Genomic DNA, 18468 nt, shown 5'->3' on the forward strand with positions numbered 1-18468 from the left:
ATTTTTTTAACTTGATTTTACGCATAAACTTGTCAGTCTATGCGTACTTGGGCGTAATCATAGTTGACAGTGGGACAGAAATTAAGACCCAGTGATAATACCGAGGTCTGAGATTTTGTGAGAACATGAGACGACAGGTTGATAATTTGGTGAATCTTCATATTATCTATGGTTGGTTTCTGGCCCCAGAGCGTGTTGCTCTGCCCTGTTGCTGCGCCTTTTGACCGGTTCCCACGTCGGCCTCGGCGAATGACTTTTTTGCCTGCAATTTTTGTCCTCTTCCTCGTCCTTTAGGCTTACCACGGTCTCTACCTCTTTTTTGATTTTTCCCATCCTGACATAAAAGTCTCATTTCATCTAAAAAATTCATTTTAGGAATGGGTTCATCAGTCTCAGATGCAGAGATATCTGATTCAGAGGTGGTCGCGGCCAGGTCACCCGATGGGACAGACATTGGCCCTCATTACGACCCTGGCGGAAATCGCGGTGCTAAATGCACCGCGGAGCACGGCGGAAAGCTGCCGATAGCGCCATGGAGGATGGCGGATTTTCCGCCCCATGCCGACCTTGGCGGGGCGGTAAATCCCCATCCCCCATTTTACCCTTCCCCATTCCCATTTTTGCCCCATCGGGTATAATGGGAGTGGGGAAGGCGTTAATTGCGCCACCGCAAAATACGGTGGCGTAATTAACATCAAGGTCCCGTAGCGCCATGGATTTCTACGCCCGGAAAAACCAGGCGGAAAACGTTCCATGGCGCTACGGAAACTCGTAGTAGGGCGGACGGGTCCGCCGCGAATAACGCTGGCGTAAACCCACTCCGCCAGGGTCGTAATGAGGCCCATTGACTGTATAGCATTAGTTTTGCGGAGAGAGTCAAAGCGTTTGGCAAATGTAAAGACACGACCCATCTCATAGTCTGTTTTATCTCGTAAGAATTTCCTGTGTTTACGCTGTTTAATTTCATCTTCATATACAGTTAAACCTTCATCAATTTTTTTCCGTAAAGATTTGCCTTCTTCTGTTGTAGGGACTTTAATAAGATCCAGCTCTACAATACCTAATTCTTTCAGGGCTTGTTCACGATCCAATTTAGCATACTTCACTAAGATTGTCAGAAACTTGCCAGAACAACCTTTGCTTGCTTCTCCCCATTCCTCAAGCATTAATGGATTTTGGTCCTCAAAGGATGGAGTGGTCATAATGCGTAGGCCACGCGGTATTCTCTCAATGTCTAAATAATTTTGAAGAGAGTGCTCCTCCCACCATTTAGAAATTTCCCTTCGTCGGAGTCTCTCGTATTCCCTCAGCAGGAGCACTTCCTTGCTAACATTACTGCTGGCTTTTTTGTTTGTCCCACTAGCAGGTGGTGTGGGAATAGATTCCTGCTCTTCACAGAATAAATCCTTGGCTTGGAGTAGCCGGGCTGCTACCCAGGCGTCCTGTATGCTCGTCAAAAATGTTTATTATTTAATTTATCACCGAGGATTCCCAGTCTGACGACGGGGAATATTCAAGCATCTGAATCTATGAAAGATACCAATGCTGGAGAAATACAGTTACAGGTAAGTAACTAAGACTTTGTGTGTGATACATTAAATAATTGTTTTTATTACAAATAGTCATTAACCGAAAATTGAATCCAAACTATATATAATGTGTTTCGGTTTCTTGGCCTATTTTTCCCACATGTTCACCAACCCATGTAATGGCCTGATTGTGTGGAATAACAACTGTTCTTGTGCAAATTTTCTTCCAATATGAATCACATTTGTTAAGTGTGTAACTCAAGATTCCTGAATACAAATTGAACTTCCCACGTCAACATGCATTATAGAAAACAACTCAAGTTTAATTCTTCAGTCATGTCCCTAGGGTAGACCAAATCAAGTTTGTTTATCCAAAATGCTTCCATGTGTTCGAGATTTATAGTCTCATTCATTCTCAGGGTCTTGGTGTCCACTACTTCTAAATTGTGCCTGTGAAATATGATGTGTATGTGGTTGGAAATGTTTCGCTACTGCTGAGTTGTTACATAGTCTAATGTTTGAGCGATGTTTGTTCCACCTCTGTTTAGACTTGCGACTTGTTTGACCAACGCAATAAATCCCACACAGCCATTTTATAGAATATACCACATTCGTGGTATCACAGGTTGCATAGTTGTGCAATTTTATTTGTTCTCCTGAATGAGGGTGCATGACTACACTACCCTTGGTGACATTGTTGCAATTGCAACAACTGAGACAGGGCTACGTACCTGTTCTTTTTGGTTTTCTATTTGAAGATTGACCAATAAATCACATAAATAACTACTTTTCTGATAAACAAATACATGTTTGGTATTGAATACATCAAATAATTTAGTATCACATGCACTTAGTGACCAATGTTGAGTATACTTGGACATTTTTGTGACTTTTGTGCTATACCTGTTGACGTACACCAATGGTGTGATGCGTTAATCTCTGATCATCCATTCTTTTTACCTTATTCAATAACATCTTGGCTAGGGGTGAAGTTCCCATTTCTTAGAAACAGTCCTACCTATTTAATATTTACAAAATGATAAATGGGGCGTACCGGCGGAACTATCGTTTGATAGCATTGCTAGATAAAGGAAGTTAAACCTTTGCTTCAATCCTTTTGAAGGCTCTGGAAGCTTGGGCTGGGGTTACTGGTCACTTGGGCATATGCCAGTCTGGGTTTCGAAAGGGTGTGACCACTTCCCTAAATTGATTTGTTTCTTACTCCAAAGAGCTGCTGGGGGGGAAAAAACTATTTTTGCTGTTTCCTTTGACCTCTCCCTGGCATTCGATCAGGTGAACAGAAACTGGCTGTCGAGTAAGTTAAAAGGTTGGGGCCTATCTGATGGGTTACTGTGGCCCGGATTGATCTTCATAACAATACCAGCATCCAGCTTAGACTCGACACTATCCAAACAGGTTGATACCTTTAGGGGCCTTCTGCAGGGATGTTTGTTGGCTCCTGCCCTTTTGATGTAGGTACCTGTCTGACGGATGGCAATTATTTTTCTACAAAGATTGGGCACGGTCGTACCGCACTGGTTGATTATGCTGATTTATTAATCTTCGACCAGTCAGCTATTGGTCTCCAGAGGAGTTTGAGCATGCTTGGACCTTATGTGGAGGTTTAAGATCCAAGTTAGAGATTAACTGCAGGAAGTTGGCTTATTTTAATTGGATATTAAATTAAAACCCCTTGCAGATTGTTGAACAAATAACAAATCTGGGCTTCACTATTTATAAACAACCCCATATTGGTCTAAATATATCAAGGCTGCATTCTAAGGGCATTGTGTTTGCCACCCAATTGAAAAGAATAAATCCTAAATGGCCGTGTTTCCTTATCGCGTGCACTAACTTACTATAAAAGTGAGGTTGTGCCAAGTCTTCCACATAGAAGACTAACAAATCTAGTACAAACTAGCGGCCTTAATATGGGACAGGTTGTTGTCACTTCCAAACCGTTTACCTATTAGTATTTTGCGATACGAGTTTGGTATCTCTTCTCTATGTGCTCTGGTTTAGTGAAAAAAACTGTTGAGGTACAGGAAATTAATTGTTCTGGCTCCAAATTCTCAATTTGTCTCACTTAACACTTTAATGGAGAACAATGGCTGTATTGTATTGATTCAAAGCATTGGGTAAAAACTGTATAAGTTTTAGAAAGCGCAAAACCTTGTTTTAAACCCTAATATGTAATCCTACTCTTGTCAAGCAACAGCTGCAACAGGAAGATTGGTGCACCACCAGAGATACGTTGGGAAAATACAAATTATTCTATAATGGGTTCCTTGAGGAGAAGAAACTCAATTCTATTAAACGTTATGTCCCGAATGGAGGAACATCCTTATGCGATACAGACTAAATTCCCCCCATCCCTCTCTCACAAAGTGATTGGAGCAAGATCTGGTTGAGGCATGCGGATAGATTCTGCAATTTTTCCAGCATCACAGGAATCGTAGATACTCTGGAGAATTTAGTGCTCTGTTGTTCGAAGTCCATTGGAGAACATTTCCTTGGGTGGTGGGGCATGTGGGGCATGTCATGTATATTCCATATTACCCTCTGTCATATGTACAAGAATACTTTGGGACAATCAGTTGTTTTAGCAATCGCAACCATAAGATTTGTGCTGGACATTTTTCCTGATAAATTAACTTTTTAGTAGGATATTTTTAAAGTGTAATTACATGAACTAATTGTCTAATTTCTCTTTTTGTTTCTTTACTGTTTAGGTTTGAAGGACACATTGGTCTAATTGTAACCTAGAATCTTTTGTGATCTCTACTATTTAGATTTATGTAATTTGTCAAATCCTATAAATTGTGGAAATGTTATTTTCGGTTTTCCTTTTTTGTTTCTCTTTCCTTCTTCTAACCTTAAATTAGTTATTGTGTAAGGTTTGCTTTTAAAACAGACCCTCCCCTTCCCCCAAAATAAGGAACAGAAAAAGTATCTATATCCCGGGCTTATTTACCTTTAATTCGGTTGCTGTTGCAGGCATGTGATTCTGTATTTGTTTATTTAGTGTTGCTACAATTTTGCTATATGCTCTGTGAAACCTAAGGGCATCCTCCCATCTACTTCCCCTGGATCATCCTCTCAGGTGGCCAGAATCCCGACCCTGGAGGTGGAGATGCGAGGGAGGATGACCTGGCTGGAGGATGTCTTCATTTGAGGCGTGATGCCCCCTTTCTCTTGTCAGAGTGAAACCTACCCCCCTGCCTTTGTAGGTTGTCAGTCTTTTCCTCTGTCACACACACACATTGTCCCACAATCATATTCCTTTAAGACTGGGACGAGGAGGAGACAACTCTTATGCACACCACTATCCATTCACACCACTTTGGTACTGGGACGAGTAAGAGGACTAAGGATGAATGCTATTACAATGGCCAGGCATGTCTCACCGATAGTTAACTATGGTCAGGCAAAGGACTTGCACCTGCAGCCAATTACAAGCTTACAGGTGCATAAAAGGAGAGCGAGTGGCAAGAGAGAGGGAGAAACCCGCTTGGTGAGAAGGACGAAGGGACCCGACTTGGAGTAGGCTGGAGAGGGGCTGGCGGAAAGGATGCTGTGTTGCAGAGAAGGGAGAGAGAGGCTGGGGCCCGAATGGGCTACGAGAGGGTCGAGACCCCTGCAATCTCCTGTGCTGTGTGTCCAAAGCCAGAGTTGTGGGGCACAGAAGTTTCCAGGCTGCTGCAGGCGGCTGCAGCAAGGTTCGAAGGCGGCGAGCGCTGCTCACCGGAGCTCCCTACAAGCACAAGGGGATCGAGCAAAAGCCGAAGAGGAGAAAGAAGAAGCCCGGATGAGCGGCCAAACACCAATGAGTGAAAGAATGGGAACACTCATACCAGGGTGCTCCAGGGACTGGAATTGGGCAAGTGGAAATGGCGATTGAATGGAAATGTATAACAAATGGGTTTGAAGATCAAATGGATGGATTTTTCGATACCGAACATGCTGCAAAGCACTTTTGAAATACAAGTATTATTAAATACGGAACTAAAGAAAAGATATGAAAAGCATATGAAAATACTGCATGAGTGGAAAGAAAGTGATATGCATTTATGAACGCTGTGCAAACAAGTAATAAGCATTGATGGCCAAATAAAAGTGCGCACTAAGTAAAGTCAGTAATGAATACATTTGAACCAAGTGCAAAGCAAATGATATGCGAAAGCAAGGTGGTGTAAAGGAATAAACACCAAGGAGTGAGTTGTGTGGAAAACACGTTGTATCATAGCCAAGAGACTGCCAAGGAGAAATCGAAATGAATGTGGACTAATGACACAGGGTCAGAGAAAAGGCCTGTGTTGGCAAGAAGGTCCAAAGAGAGCATATACGTCTAATAAAGTGCCATGGGTTATCGGTTGCATGACCTGGAATGGGGAGGGGGACCGTTTTGTCCTACAACTGCACCTAGACCGAGTAACACCTACTTGGAAAGAGCCAAGGAAAGTCAAGATACAGAAGCTGCCTTGTTATAATAAGTGCTCAAGTGATTGAAGAAAGGAAGAATCTATGTGAACTATTGAAAAGCCTGAATTGGCATTATTATTGAAAGCTGAGAGATTTGTACTGACTGTGGTTGTGTGGTCTGTTGCAACTGTTATGAACATGGTAACGGGGAAGCTGGAAATCAATCCAGGAGCTGGAAGAAGTGTGGAACTTTGTTGGAACACTGTTTCTTTTGCTGCTGACATCCCTACAAATTGTATGGATATACAAATTGTATATCTTTAGTTGTGAGGGCAAGCATAGGTTTTGGACACAGACTTGTGTCCTTATTTTCTTTTGGTAGGGAAATCCCACCTTAGCATAGGGCAAGGTAGGCCTTACTCCATCCTGACATTTAAGAAGAATAAACCTTTTTGTAGAAAAGGGAATCTGTTGTCTGTGTCTTACTTCATGATGCCTTCACAAGGTATATGAGCAAGCTATGTAAGCCACACATTGATTTTCTGGATGCTAAAAGTGGTAAAGTTGGCCATTTGCCCAGGAAAGCGGTTCTCGGGTGATAATGCTGCAACAGCTGGTTGCGTATGCCTGCATGCTTTCTCCCCATATTTTCTATGGACAAACTCTTGCCCCAGGAACATAGCTCCCACATTGCTGTATGCTAATCAACGCCAGTGCACTTGTATTGACTTATCCATTCTAGGGGAAATGTCTGGGAAGCACCATAATATAATTTTTGCTATGTGGTTCACTTGACCCTATTTGGGTAAAAATATTACGGCATGCTATTAAGGTCACTTCGACTGAGTCATAAAGAGGTACATGGTACCCAGAACTGTTGGATATATATCCAACTCCTCTTGTGGTTGACTCTGCCGGACTTTTTTCACCGGCCACTAGCTGACTTCGCTCTTAACACAAGGCATTGCTACTATCACATTTTCAAAACATTGATGATATAGGCTGTTGCCCTGGCTTTGAAAGTATATTGTGTCCAGGGTGTACCTGCAGCCTCTCTATGGGGCCAAATTATGTGTCAATTGTAACACTTCTTGTTTGGCTGTGCTAAAAACTCTTTATTTACAAGCCTCTTTTAGTTTCCAACTAGTATGCCCAATATCCCTTTATATCTGCAAACAAGCCACATGAGTATTAGTCACAAAGTCTAATTAAGGCCCCTTCTTTGTTGAGTTGAAATCTGGAGTGTCCCCGTTCTAGTACCAAACCTAAAAGCCCTGTTGAACGTGGTTAGCTCACCTGGTGTCACCTTGCTGCCTTTGATGCAAAGTGTAAGGGATATACATTAAGTAACTTAAGTTTGATTCTGTGTGGGACTACTTCCCTTTGATCACTAATTCCACCAAAAGGCTAGTCAATGATTCTTTCGTAGATTGGATTCTGGGCTTTCAATTAGATTCTAGCAAATGACTATCTGACTTAAAGGTTGTTTCAGGTTTTGAAGGATATCTCCAAATCACACCCATTTTTGTAAATGTTCTTTATTTTATGATAAGCTGAGGTTAGGAATGTTACCTTTAATGGCTTTCATTTCTAGTTGGATAAATTGATCTAGTGACAGTTTCCTGTTTGTCAAACTGCGAGGGACGATGTAACCCACTTATTTTTTTTGTACCATCTATAAGATTATAAGAGCCTGTACTAAGAACACTGGGAGCTAGAAGTCTCAGGGTAGCAATGCTGGTTTCTAGATTGACACAGCTGTAGTTAACTATTTAAAAAGGGCCTGGCTGCTATGGTCTAGGTGCCTCGGCATTGTTAAGTACTATGTAATTGATGACAGTCTGAGGCTAAATTTGTTCATTATTTTGTGTTGCTTTGTATTTTAAGAATTTGTCTTTGTGATGTTTGCAATGTATTGTGACGAATCCTATGATGTTGTCCCTTCTCCCGGTGGAGGAGACCCTTTCCATGAGACCAGAGAGGGTGAGGCTGCCACCCGATAGACCCCCCTTGGGTCAGTACTAAGTGGGAGGATCTCATGGGGAGGGATTCCCCCTCTGGAATACAGGGAGGACAGTCGGAGGTCTAGAGAAACGTTGGTGCAAAAACTGTAACCCTGGAGATCTCACCAACCCATATCTCTCTGCGCCAACCGTATGATCCTGATTACTGAGACCAAAGCTGTATAATAGTACACCACCATATTGGACTGAATCACACTTTTGTTATTGAAACAATGGACAAAATCTGACAGATCATCAAATCAACCTCCCACAGCATTAGCCCCCCTCCAACTCAGCACACACAGTGCCCATCTCCACCGAATACTCTCCTATCTCTCTCGCAGACCTCCTAAAAATACTTGCCTCCCTCAAACCTACCTCCTACTCTAACAATATCGTCTCTTCCTCCATCATTGAACAATTGAGGAGCCCGGCACTCGCCAGCATCATTAATGCTTACCTGTCAGGTCCAATCTTGAATTTTCCTGCAGGAGTGATGCTGGCCCACCAGACCCCCTAAGTCTGCCCGCCTAACAGTCTCTCAGCAGATAAAACTACCAAGCTGGCAAACCCAAGGGGAAAGGGGAATTGGAGAACAAAACAAAGACAGATCTTCACGGAACTGCACTGATGCCCTCTGGTACTGGATTGCTTGATTGCTCGCCTCCGTGTCTGTGAAATCTAGGAAGAACAATAACATATATGTTGATATTTATGTGATAAATATGAATACCTTTTCTTTTAATATTTTTGCTTTCTTTTTCCTGAAATAACTGTTGCCTATGCTTTAGTGCTGATAGGCGTTCTTTTCTTTTCAGAAGATGTCGAGCAGAAACTTCTGTACAACTTGAATAACCTTTTTATGTCAGCTGATTTGTAATACTCTTAACTGAATTGCTTTTGACTAAAAACTAAACTTATAGTACTTCAAACAGAAAAGTCTGTGTACACGTCTTTTGAGTTGCGTGCACACATTACGAAGGCTGCTGTATTGAATGGAATCCGCAGATGCTTTTGAACCTTCACTTCAGAATTCACGAACCGCGCTTGTTTCCGGTGTTAAAGCAACCTACCGCGCTGTAATCCAATATTGCTTAACTTGTTACGAACCGCGCTGACAACCGCCGCTCAATTTCTTGACTGAAGAAACGCGCATCCATCCGACGCTAGCTGAGATGTCAACGAGCCGCGCACAGCTTCAGAAAACGAAAAGACGTGTACGCGACGGCACGTAATGAAAGTAAGGTTCTTTACTCTAACCTTACAATAACGGCGAATGCGAGACCAAGATACGCTCGCGCACGAAACTATTAACTAATTTAAAAACACAAATACAACCCGAGCTTAACTGTATTTGTAAATGGAAAAAAAAAATATATATATATATATATATATATATAATTCCGCGCAAGTGTTAGTAGATAAAACTTACGCAAGTAAAAACTGTATGAACACAAAAAATATATATTCACAATATGCAGAGAAAATGGAATCCTTTCTGAAAATGGAAAGTTCAGTTTTTTCAGTTTCGCTTAAACAAATGTCTCTCTTAAAAAATAATAGGCAATTGAAAACCTCACTCAATTTCAGAAGTCTTGAAAAAGTGAATCACTTAGCTTGCTTCATCTGTATCTTCACTGCTCTTTGGAAAGTCTTGAATTTAATGTCTTTTCTTCTGAAAAACCTTCGGAAATCTTTTAAGTATTTCTGGAAAAGGCCAACTATAAATATTTTAACATATACTCTAGAGCTAAGTAGACTGCGACCTGCCACTAAGATAGCAAAAATGAAAGGCAGTTTAGAACCTTGAGCAGCATTCCAAACTACCTCATAATCTATTTACACCAATCACTGCTGCAGAAAAGACTCTCCATCTTGCTTTGGGGAAATAAGCGATTCCTGAATGTACATTAAGGAATTTTTGTACAAGTTCTATTTCTTTTTCAAGCATAACCCAAACTTCACACTATTAAGTAAAACTACACCCAAAAGGTTTGTTGCTAAATGATGTTTTCTTACTTAAGTGTGAGCAATTGAAAACTATGAAAATTATCTTGGAATGATAACAGTATGTCTTTTGAGGTTGTGAACCTTTGAAACCCTAGAAATGTACCATGGAATCCTGACATTACCTCACTGGAGGGCTGATTGATTTTTTTATTTATTATGCGCCTATGCACAAGTGTTTCGAGGCACAATCAGGCAAGGGAGGGGGAACAAGGGGAAGGCAGGACAAACTATCTTACTAGGTCTAGTGTCATTTAAATTGTGCAAGTGCACCACAAGAAGCGCAGGGGAGAGGGTACATGGGACGTGCAACCAGAGCAGCAGGGCTCTGAGTTAAGTGCATAGAAGGCTGGGGCTACAGGGAGCAACAATGTTGTGCAAGGTAAGCAAGGCAGCAGTGCAAGGTGGGCCAGGTGGCAAGTACAGGGGGACTGGTTGGGGGTTTGAGGGCCTGGTGCCCTATAAAGCTCAGAGGACACCAAGCAGCCAGTAAGCAGACAGATAAAGGAGCAAGGTTAGATTATGTAGGGGAGGCATGGTATCACAAGCAGACTGACACAAATAAAATACGTTTTCAAAACATTTATTGAAAATGTTGGGGTTGGAGAAACTCCTATGTTGCCCTATAACTAAGATGGGAGTAGTTTCGACCATCAAATGATAAACAAAACAGTCCTAGTGAAGTCTGTCAAATCAAAATGGCCTATGCTAACAAAAACCTAATGCCTGCCCTGTCTCTTGTACAGAAGTGTAAAAAGGAGAAATGTATGCAAAAGGAAAAAACAGTTTACAAATGATAATGTGACTGAACCAGCTCTCCGCCCCACGTTAGGCCTCACATGCTGAGGTGGTCCTTGTAGGCAGGATGACACCCTCTGGCTCGGTTTTCAACACATTTCAAAACTGTGGATCGAGGCTCGCCTGGCCTTCCACGTTAGTCTATTTCTCTGACTTCAAAATGTATGTTTCAACCAAAATGTTCACAAATGTCCCCCTTGGCCGGGCTCAAACCTTTCACCACACAGTTCTCGTAGGCCCCCCTCTGCTGGGCTCAGACCTCTCACCATGAAGTTCCACACAAAGTTGCCAGGTGGGCTCCCTTCAACCAAGCTTAGTGTACTTCTGGTCTCCCTCAATCGTGCTCGGCCCCCTTTTCAGATGTCGAAGTCTTTCTAATGTGTGTGGTTTTCTTATGGAGCACCGCAGGACCACTTCGACTGAACTTTGACTATTTTACTTTCACTCTTGTCGCCTTTTAGCTTCAAACAATGTACCTTTCACAGAGACTTTTGAATGGGCTATTTCCTTTCATCGGACCACTCCGTTACTTAGTATCCCTGATCTCGCAGCTGCATTTTACTATAAAGTTAATTCACCTGCCTGCCTTCTTTGCGTCTCATCCACATGTGTGCAACCTTCACTTGTGATATATTGTTGCTACTTCATTCACTTGACACACACCGGTCTCTCAGGTCACTTTCCAACTCACCGACTGTGTGCGCTTCTTTCTTGTTTTGCAATTTTCAAGTCAAGGTTACTACCCCAGGCTTGACCTCTCCTCCCCAACTCTGTGTTCACCCAGGAAGGTTGTTGGAGTCTTTTAAACGCAATGCAATCTTCACTTATGGGAGCTGGCCTTCTCCATGTGTTTTTCGCGGTCTTTCGGAGGCAATGACCTTCAGTAGGGAAGCCTTGGGGTTTTCGGCCCGCTGCTCTCGTTCCTTGGTCCCTCGCTCCGCTCCAGTAGGTGTGCCTTCGTCCCGGGAGTTCTGTTAATTCTTGTGTTCTGCCTTGCTCAGTGTGTCTCTTTGGGTGTTGCCTTTTATTTGTGTGAGGAGAGCTAACTGGTATCAGGTTTGTGCACTTAGGGTAAAGTGCCTGACTTTGTCTGACCCGATTAACGGGACATGTCCAGTACGTTGTGAGAGAGTTAGTCTGGTTACTCTTGGTCACCCGCCTCCTCAGCCCAGGTGTGTGCAAAAGGGGGGGGTTGGGACTTCGGTAAATCCTAAAAAATAGAATGGGGTAGATGAACAAAAGAAGGGGGAATACTGCATCTCGCCATCGGCTATCTCACCCCTGCTCCCCGAAGACCCCTCACCCCGGTGATCCTCCCGCACTGGTCCACCCCCAGGAACTGGATCCAAAAGTGATGGCCTTGCCCTGGTCACCTGGATGACAAGTCCCCATGGACTAGCGGGTGAGACACCCTTTGGTTTCTCAGTTACTAGGGGAGAGGCAAAGAGGAGGAGTAAAGGAAGGTCTTGAGGAGCTTCAGGAACGTAAGGAGATCCATCTGAAGCCGGAGAGAGGCAGGGAGGCCATGACAGAGGGAGGCACCTGCAGAGGAGTGAGATCTATCCCCCATTCTCTGCTATGAGAAACGACTGACCCTCAGAGAATTAGAGGTAGACGAGCGGAGGGCTCTAGAAGGAAGGTATTTAGGAAGAGAGAGTTGAAGATAGTGAGGACCACGGTCCCAGAAAGCCTTGTGGACGATTCAGTGGGTCTTGAACTTGATCATTACAGCCACAGGTAGCCAGTGGAGGGATTTCAGGGCCGAAGAGGTGCGCTCTCTGGGCTTGAGGCCAAGGATAAGTCTTGCGGTCCTGTTCTGGATGAGTTGAAGAGGGCAATGAGTAGAGTTAGGTAGATTGAGAAAGAGGCAGTTGTAGTAGTCCAGCATAGAGATAACCAGATCTCTGGAGACAGTGAGCTTCTGGGGGAAGGTGAGAAAAGGGAGAATACCTCTGAAGAGGTGAAGCTGGAAATGGGCCTTCTTGGAAAGGTCTGTGATGTGGGGAGAGAAAGAGAGAGTGGAGTCGAAGATGACCCCAAGGTTTTTTGCCTTACAAGAGGGTGAAGGGAGAGGGCGGTGTTAGGAGCTCATGGTGGCATCAGTAGAGACAGACACAAATGATCACAGTTCAAGGGTGTTTATTAAACTGTAAATGCAGGTTGGAAAAACATCTAATCTAAACCTAAATCTAAGATGGAAGCATGCTACAACCATCAAATAATAATAAGGCAGTCCTAGTGGCGTCTTGTCAAATAAAAGCACATATACAAAAAAATAAAAACTATTGCCAATCCTTACAACTAAATACAAAAAGAGTGTGGGTTAGGACTCACAAGAAAAAAGTGTTCACAAATGATGAATCAGGAAGTGGTAGCCCGGGGCCCTCTCTTTGCCATGTTTTGCGCACGGGACAAGGCGGAACTCGTGAGCACAGCACACTCTCTAGCTTTCCCAGCATGAGACAACAGTTCCGTACTCTGCTATAAGGACCTTTGGTGGTTAAGTCTCTTTTCTAAAAAAAAGTCTCTTGCCTCCAAGGGCCTGATGTGTTAAAAATAACTAACAAAAAGTTCCTTTCCGTATGTACGTTGGGTGATGACTTTTCACCCCTGGATCTCCCTCTTTTGGGCTCAGATCCACAGAAGGTCCGGGCGATATCAGGACCTTTGGTGGTTACGTTTCTTGCTCCGAGGGCCTGATAGGTTCAAAATAATAAACAAAAGTTCCTTTCTGCTTGCTCTGGGGTGATGGTTCTTCATCCCTGGGTCATCTTCTTCTGGGCTCAGACCCCTCTCGAATATCGGCCTCCCTCTGTCGGGTTCACTATGGCTTGCATTCAAAAAGATAACATCTGCTACATTCACGTGTCATTGGGTGATGGCTTTTGACCCCTGGATCCCCCTCATCCGGGCTCAGACCCTTCTAGAATGTTTGCCTCCCTCTGTCGGGTTCACTGCGGCTTGATGTCCAAAAAAATTTCACCTTTCGCATTCACAAGTCTTAATGTCTTTTTAAACAATCCACTGTGGACATCCCTCCGTTGGGTTCACTCTTCCCAGCACAATGTTCCATCTACTTTCTTACTATGCGAGATTCACTTCCCTTGGTTTTCCATTGGTTTGTCAGTCAAAGACTTTCGACTGTACAGGGGATTTTGCTAGAACCCTGTATGACTACTTTGACCTTTTCTTGCGGCTTTGCCAAAGCCTTCTTGTATCTGTAGTTTTAACACTGGGGAAATTAACCAGAGTCTCTCGAATCAGCACCCATGTGGTGCTGGGCCTCTCTGCAGCTGGTTTTCCTGTTAGAAGTTAACTGTTTGATTTTCTCTCAATTTGCCATTTGCAACTTTCATTCAACACAGTTCGGTTTCTTATCTGTTCTCCCCTCGACTCACTGACTGCGATGAAACGCTTGGCTTTTCTCGTCTCTGGAATCAAGGACGGTACCACACTAGCAGGTGTCTCGCCCTGTCCTGATTATCAGTGTAGGGGGGCTTTGTGTACCGTTGACATCTGCTGCAACACACGCTGGCTATTGTTCGCGGTCTTGCGATTCCTTTCACAGAGGATTCGCAGGTCTGGGTTGGAAAGGGCAAAGTCGCTTCTCTCCTTGTCACTCCTTTGGATCTCACTGCCTTTCTCCTACTCTTGAATTGCTGTACTGGGATAGCTGTCTCGTTGTGCAGTTTGCCTTGCTCGTAGTGTGCTCTTGTGCTCCACCTTATATCCCTGTGGGGAAGGCAAAGGGCCGTCAGGTGTGTGTGGTTCTGGTCAATTGCCTGACCCTTGTGTTGGGACATGTCAGGTAAACAGCTCTGGTGTTAGGCCGTTGTCTTTCGTATTGTGCAATAGTGTTCGTGTCGGAAAGGGGAGGGGTATCCTACGTGGTAAGTGCGGGAAAAGGTGTTGGAAGAAGGGGGATACTGCATCTCACCCGTGGTGTCCCGCTTCCACTCCCCGAGGACTCCCCCGTCCAGGGGATCCTCCTGCACTCGTCCACCCCCAACTAGATCCAATAACGATGGCCGTGCCCTGGCCACCTGGGTGACATATCCCCGGGGACCAGTAAGGGAGACACCTTCAGGTTTCTCACAGCGGCCAGAGTGAGGGAGGAACAGCGGGAGCAGGGATTCCAATGAGAAGGATCTCAGTCTTACTGGCATTAAGGCAAAGATTGTTGGAGAATAGTGGATAGACAGTCAGGGATGAGCGAGGAGGAGGCCGAGGGTAGCCTGAAAGAGAGCTGGATGTCATCCACATATCACTGAAAGTTGGAGGAAAAGGTAGAAATCAGGAGGGCCAATGGTGCCAGAAAGACATTGAAGAGCCAGGGTGAGAGAATAGAGCCCTGGGGATTACCACATGTGGAGAGAATGGTTGGAGAGAAAGGACCCAATCTGAACCTGGGAGGGTCGGTCCAAAAGGAAGGAGGTCAGCCATGCCAGGGCCTGATCCTTGATGCCGAGAGTCTCGCAGAGACGATTAATCAGGATGGCGTGGTTGACTGTGTCAAATGCAGAGCAAAGGTCTAGGAGAATGAGGACAGAGTGAGATCTGGAGTTAAGATCAGAGCAAGTTTTCACGGGTTTTCAGGAGAACAGTTTCTGTGCCTCTGGCTGCTCTAAAGCCAGACTGAGATTCATTGTGGAGGGTTAGCTGGGAGATAGCCAACTTCTCTAGGACTTTGCCCAGGAATGGGGTATCGGGGATCGGGCGATAGTTTGCTTGAATGGAGCAGCGGAAGAAGGCTTTTTTAGTATAGGGTGTTCAAGGAAGTGCTTGAGAAGAGAGAGAAAGGAACAAGTGGCAAAGGAGTGATTACAGAAACTGGCCAAGGCTGGAGCGAGAGAGACAATGTTGTCCTTAATGGTTCTGGAGGAGCAGGGGGTCACCTGTTTGGGTGAGACTTTCATAGACCAGGCTTGTCAAGAAACATCATCAGGTGTTACAGGAGAGATGGAGGAGAGAAGGAGGTAAGGGGGTTGGCCAAGGAGGGCCTGAGAAGGGGTAAAGGGCGAGAGAGAAGAGGGGAGTGTAGACAAGATGTCCTGGGTTTTAGTGGTGAAATGAGAAGCCAGAGCTGTTCAGACGGCCTGGTTGGGTGTAGAAGAGGTAGATACTGCAGTAGGATTGGCCAGCTCCTTGCAGGTCATTCCCAGACACCCTCAAGACTGGTCTCTTATTATCTCTTTTGTAAAACAAAGGGACAGCTTATGATTGCAGTAACGTGCCATGCCAGTAGTCCTCTCCATGCTATTTTGATTCCTTTTGTTAATGGGATGTAAATATAACCCGGAAATTGTGATAGACCCATGGTTTTGTGTTGGCAGATGCCATTTATGTGGATTGCTGTGGCATCCACCGCCTTTTCACAGGTGCCTCCCCACATCAAAATCGTATGCTGGCAGAGACGCTCTCGTATTTCTGAGGTGGATGGGGGATGGTGCCCCGCACTCTGCTTCACAAATACATTGGTATCACACGATAACTGATAAACCAGATGAAACACGTTTTTACTCACTGTGATATGCCCATGCTCTGGTATTGCCACAATCAAAGATAATTAACACACTTCAAAAATATGTCTTTACAAAGTAAAAACAAACAATAAGGAGCACATTGCTCAAAATGCTAATTTGACAAGTGGTATGTATTATGTGTACATTTCATAAGGAAATTGTTTTACGGATTCCCAGATTGTAAATGTGGCTATATCATCATGTGTACAACACTTTGTTTTACAGTATTTCTTCCATCATCGGAACAACTTGGATATAAACATTATGATTAAAGAAACGTACCATCTTATGAATGCCACCCCAGCAGATATCCATCCACAGAGGTTGCTTGAAGACTTTGTTCCTCTCACCAAGGGACAGTATCCAGTATTTAATAAATATCCCAAATTTGTGGTAGACTATCAGAACCAGGAACGTGAGAGGATAAGACAGGAGGAAATGGAATATCTGCATGAAAGGTATGCATAGTCTTGTACTCCATCATAAATCCCTTCTCCTCATATATCTTGAGAGAGTCATGTCAGCAATTTCTTTTTCATTGAAATGCATATTCTTTTGTACTGGTCATGCTATGAGGACTGTGTTCTCCATCATGGAATCTTCATGCCTATGTTGGATCATGTTACACTTTTAAAATGGGAGATGAAACTGTCTTCAAAATAAATAAAATGCCTATTTGCTTTGAATTTTAAGTGCTTCTGTTCCTGAATCGTCTCATAAAAAGGAAAAACAGAAATTGGGCAGCAGACCGGTAGGTAATTTGCAACCTGAAATTGCACTGTCACTTTCAGGCAATCCAGCTGCTCTAGGGTCCCACAATGCAATACAGGGATAATTGGATCAGCTCATTTTTAGTTTGCACTCCTTTGTGGCGGTGTAGCAACTTGGGGTACTGGTTTGAAGTCAATAGAGAGATTTCATTACCTCCATACTCTCAACATTCCTGGCATTGTCATGTGTTGCTAGCTGTGTGTGTTCAGTTTTTATAAATTGCCTTTGCGGTTACACTGATAGACACTTCTGATTATTTTTATTAGCGCTTCAAACACTCTTTGCTTTTGCTGCGCCGTCTAACAGCTCACAGAAGTGATGAATCTCTTATCGCAGTCAAATGCAAAAGACAATAGTGTTAATTTCGGTGTAGTTTGTGGAAAGTTCTGAAATGGCAAATGTGATGTCTGTATTTGTGTATAATACGTGAAAGTGAATTTCGAAAATTGGTCTTTAATTGACATTTTTATGACGTATTATTTTTGTCAATATATCACTTTATATCAGACTATTTCATTCCTGCTCTCCACTGGTGTTGATTAATCATATGCTCGGTCATCTTTCTTTCTCGTTTGCATTACTTCTCGATCTTAATCTTTAGTTTTTTCTTTATGATATGATATGATAGTTTATTTATATAGCGCCTATACACAATGTGTTTCAAAGAGCTTCAAGGCAAGGAAGGGAACAAGGGAAAATACAACGGCATTCTTACAGGCCATAAACAGTAAGGATGTGAAATTAGCTATCGTACTCGGCCTGACTACATTTCAGATAGTGCAAGAGCTAAGACATAGATAAGGAAGGGAGGGGGAGAGTGGGAAGGAAATGGAAACAGACAGGCGACTACCGTACTAGGCCTGATGACATTTCTGGTAGAGCTGGAGAAAACAAAAGGTGAGGGAGAGGGGTTCAGAAAGGGAGTGGAGGAACAAAACAAGCGACTATCGTACTAGGCCTGACAACGTTTCAGATAGTGCTGAAGGGAGAGGGGGGGACAGTAAGGGGATGGGGAAGCGACAGACGAGGTATGCCATCATACTAGTTCCAGGGACAATTCTGATAGAGTAAGTGCATAGAAGAAAGTAAGGGGAGGAGGGGAGGAGAAAGGAAAAGGGAGAGGGGAAGGGAGGAGAGAACAGAGAGTAAGCAGTCAAAAAGAGTGGAGAAGCAAGAGCAGAGAGCGAATACAATTGCAGAAGTCAGTAGTAACACACTTACGCCTGCTCCCCAGCTGCAAAGGAAAAGAGGCTGGAGGACTCCTTAAGTAGGGAAAAGAGCAGCAAGCAGGAGGGCACCAGGTGGGCGGGGCTTGCTAAGTGGTGAAAAAGAGCGGCAACCAGGAAGGCACCTTCCTTGCAATGCCCCAACTCTCTAGGTTTCTCCCTCTTACGATGGTCTCGCTTTTAATATACG

General features: G+C 43.9%; 1 protein-coding gene across 2 annotated transcripts in view; it reads left to right on the forward strand.

The window, feature by feature from the left end:
* TBC1D31 (TBC1 domain family member 31) overlaps positions 1-18468 on the forward strand; it is a 1687314-nt gene that overhangs the window by 1120013 nt on the left and 548833 nt on the right. For both annotated transcript variants that reach the window (XM_069621570.1, XM_069621571.1), the window contains exon 14: positions 16507-16739. In XM_069621570.1, coding sequence (XP_069477671.1) covers positions 16507-16739 — 233 coding nt within the window. The remainder of the gene's footprint in view (positions 1-16506; positions 16740-18468) is intronic.

The sequence above is a fragment of the Ambystoma mexicanum genome, chromosome 5q (assembly GCF_040938575.1).
Source record: "Ambystoma mexicanum isolate Mex_15411 chromosome 5q, UKY_AmexF1_1, whole genome shotgun sequence".
Taxonomy (NCBI): domain Eukaryota; kingdom Metazoa; phylum Chordata; class Amphibia; order Caudata; family Ambystomatidae; genus Ambystoma; species Ambystoma mexicanum.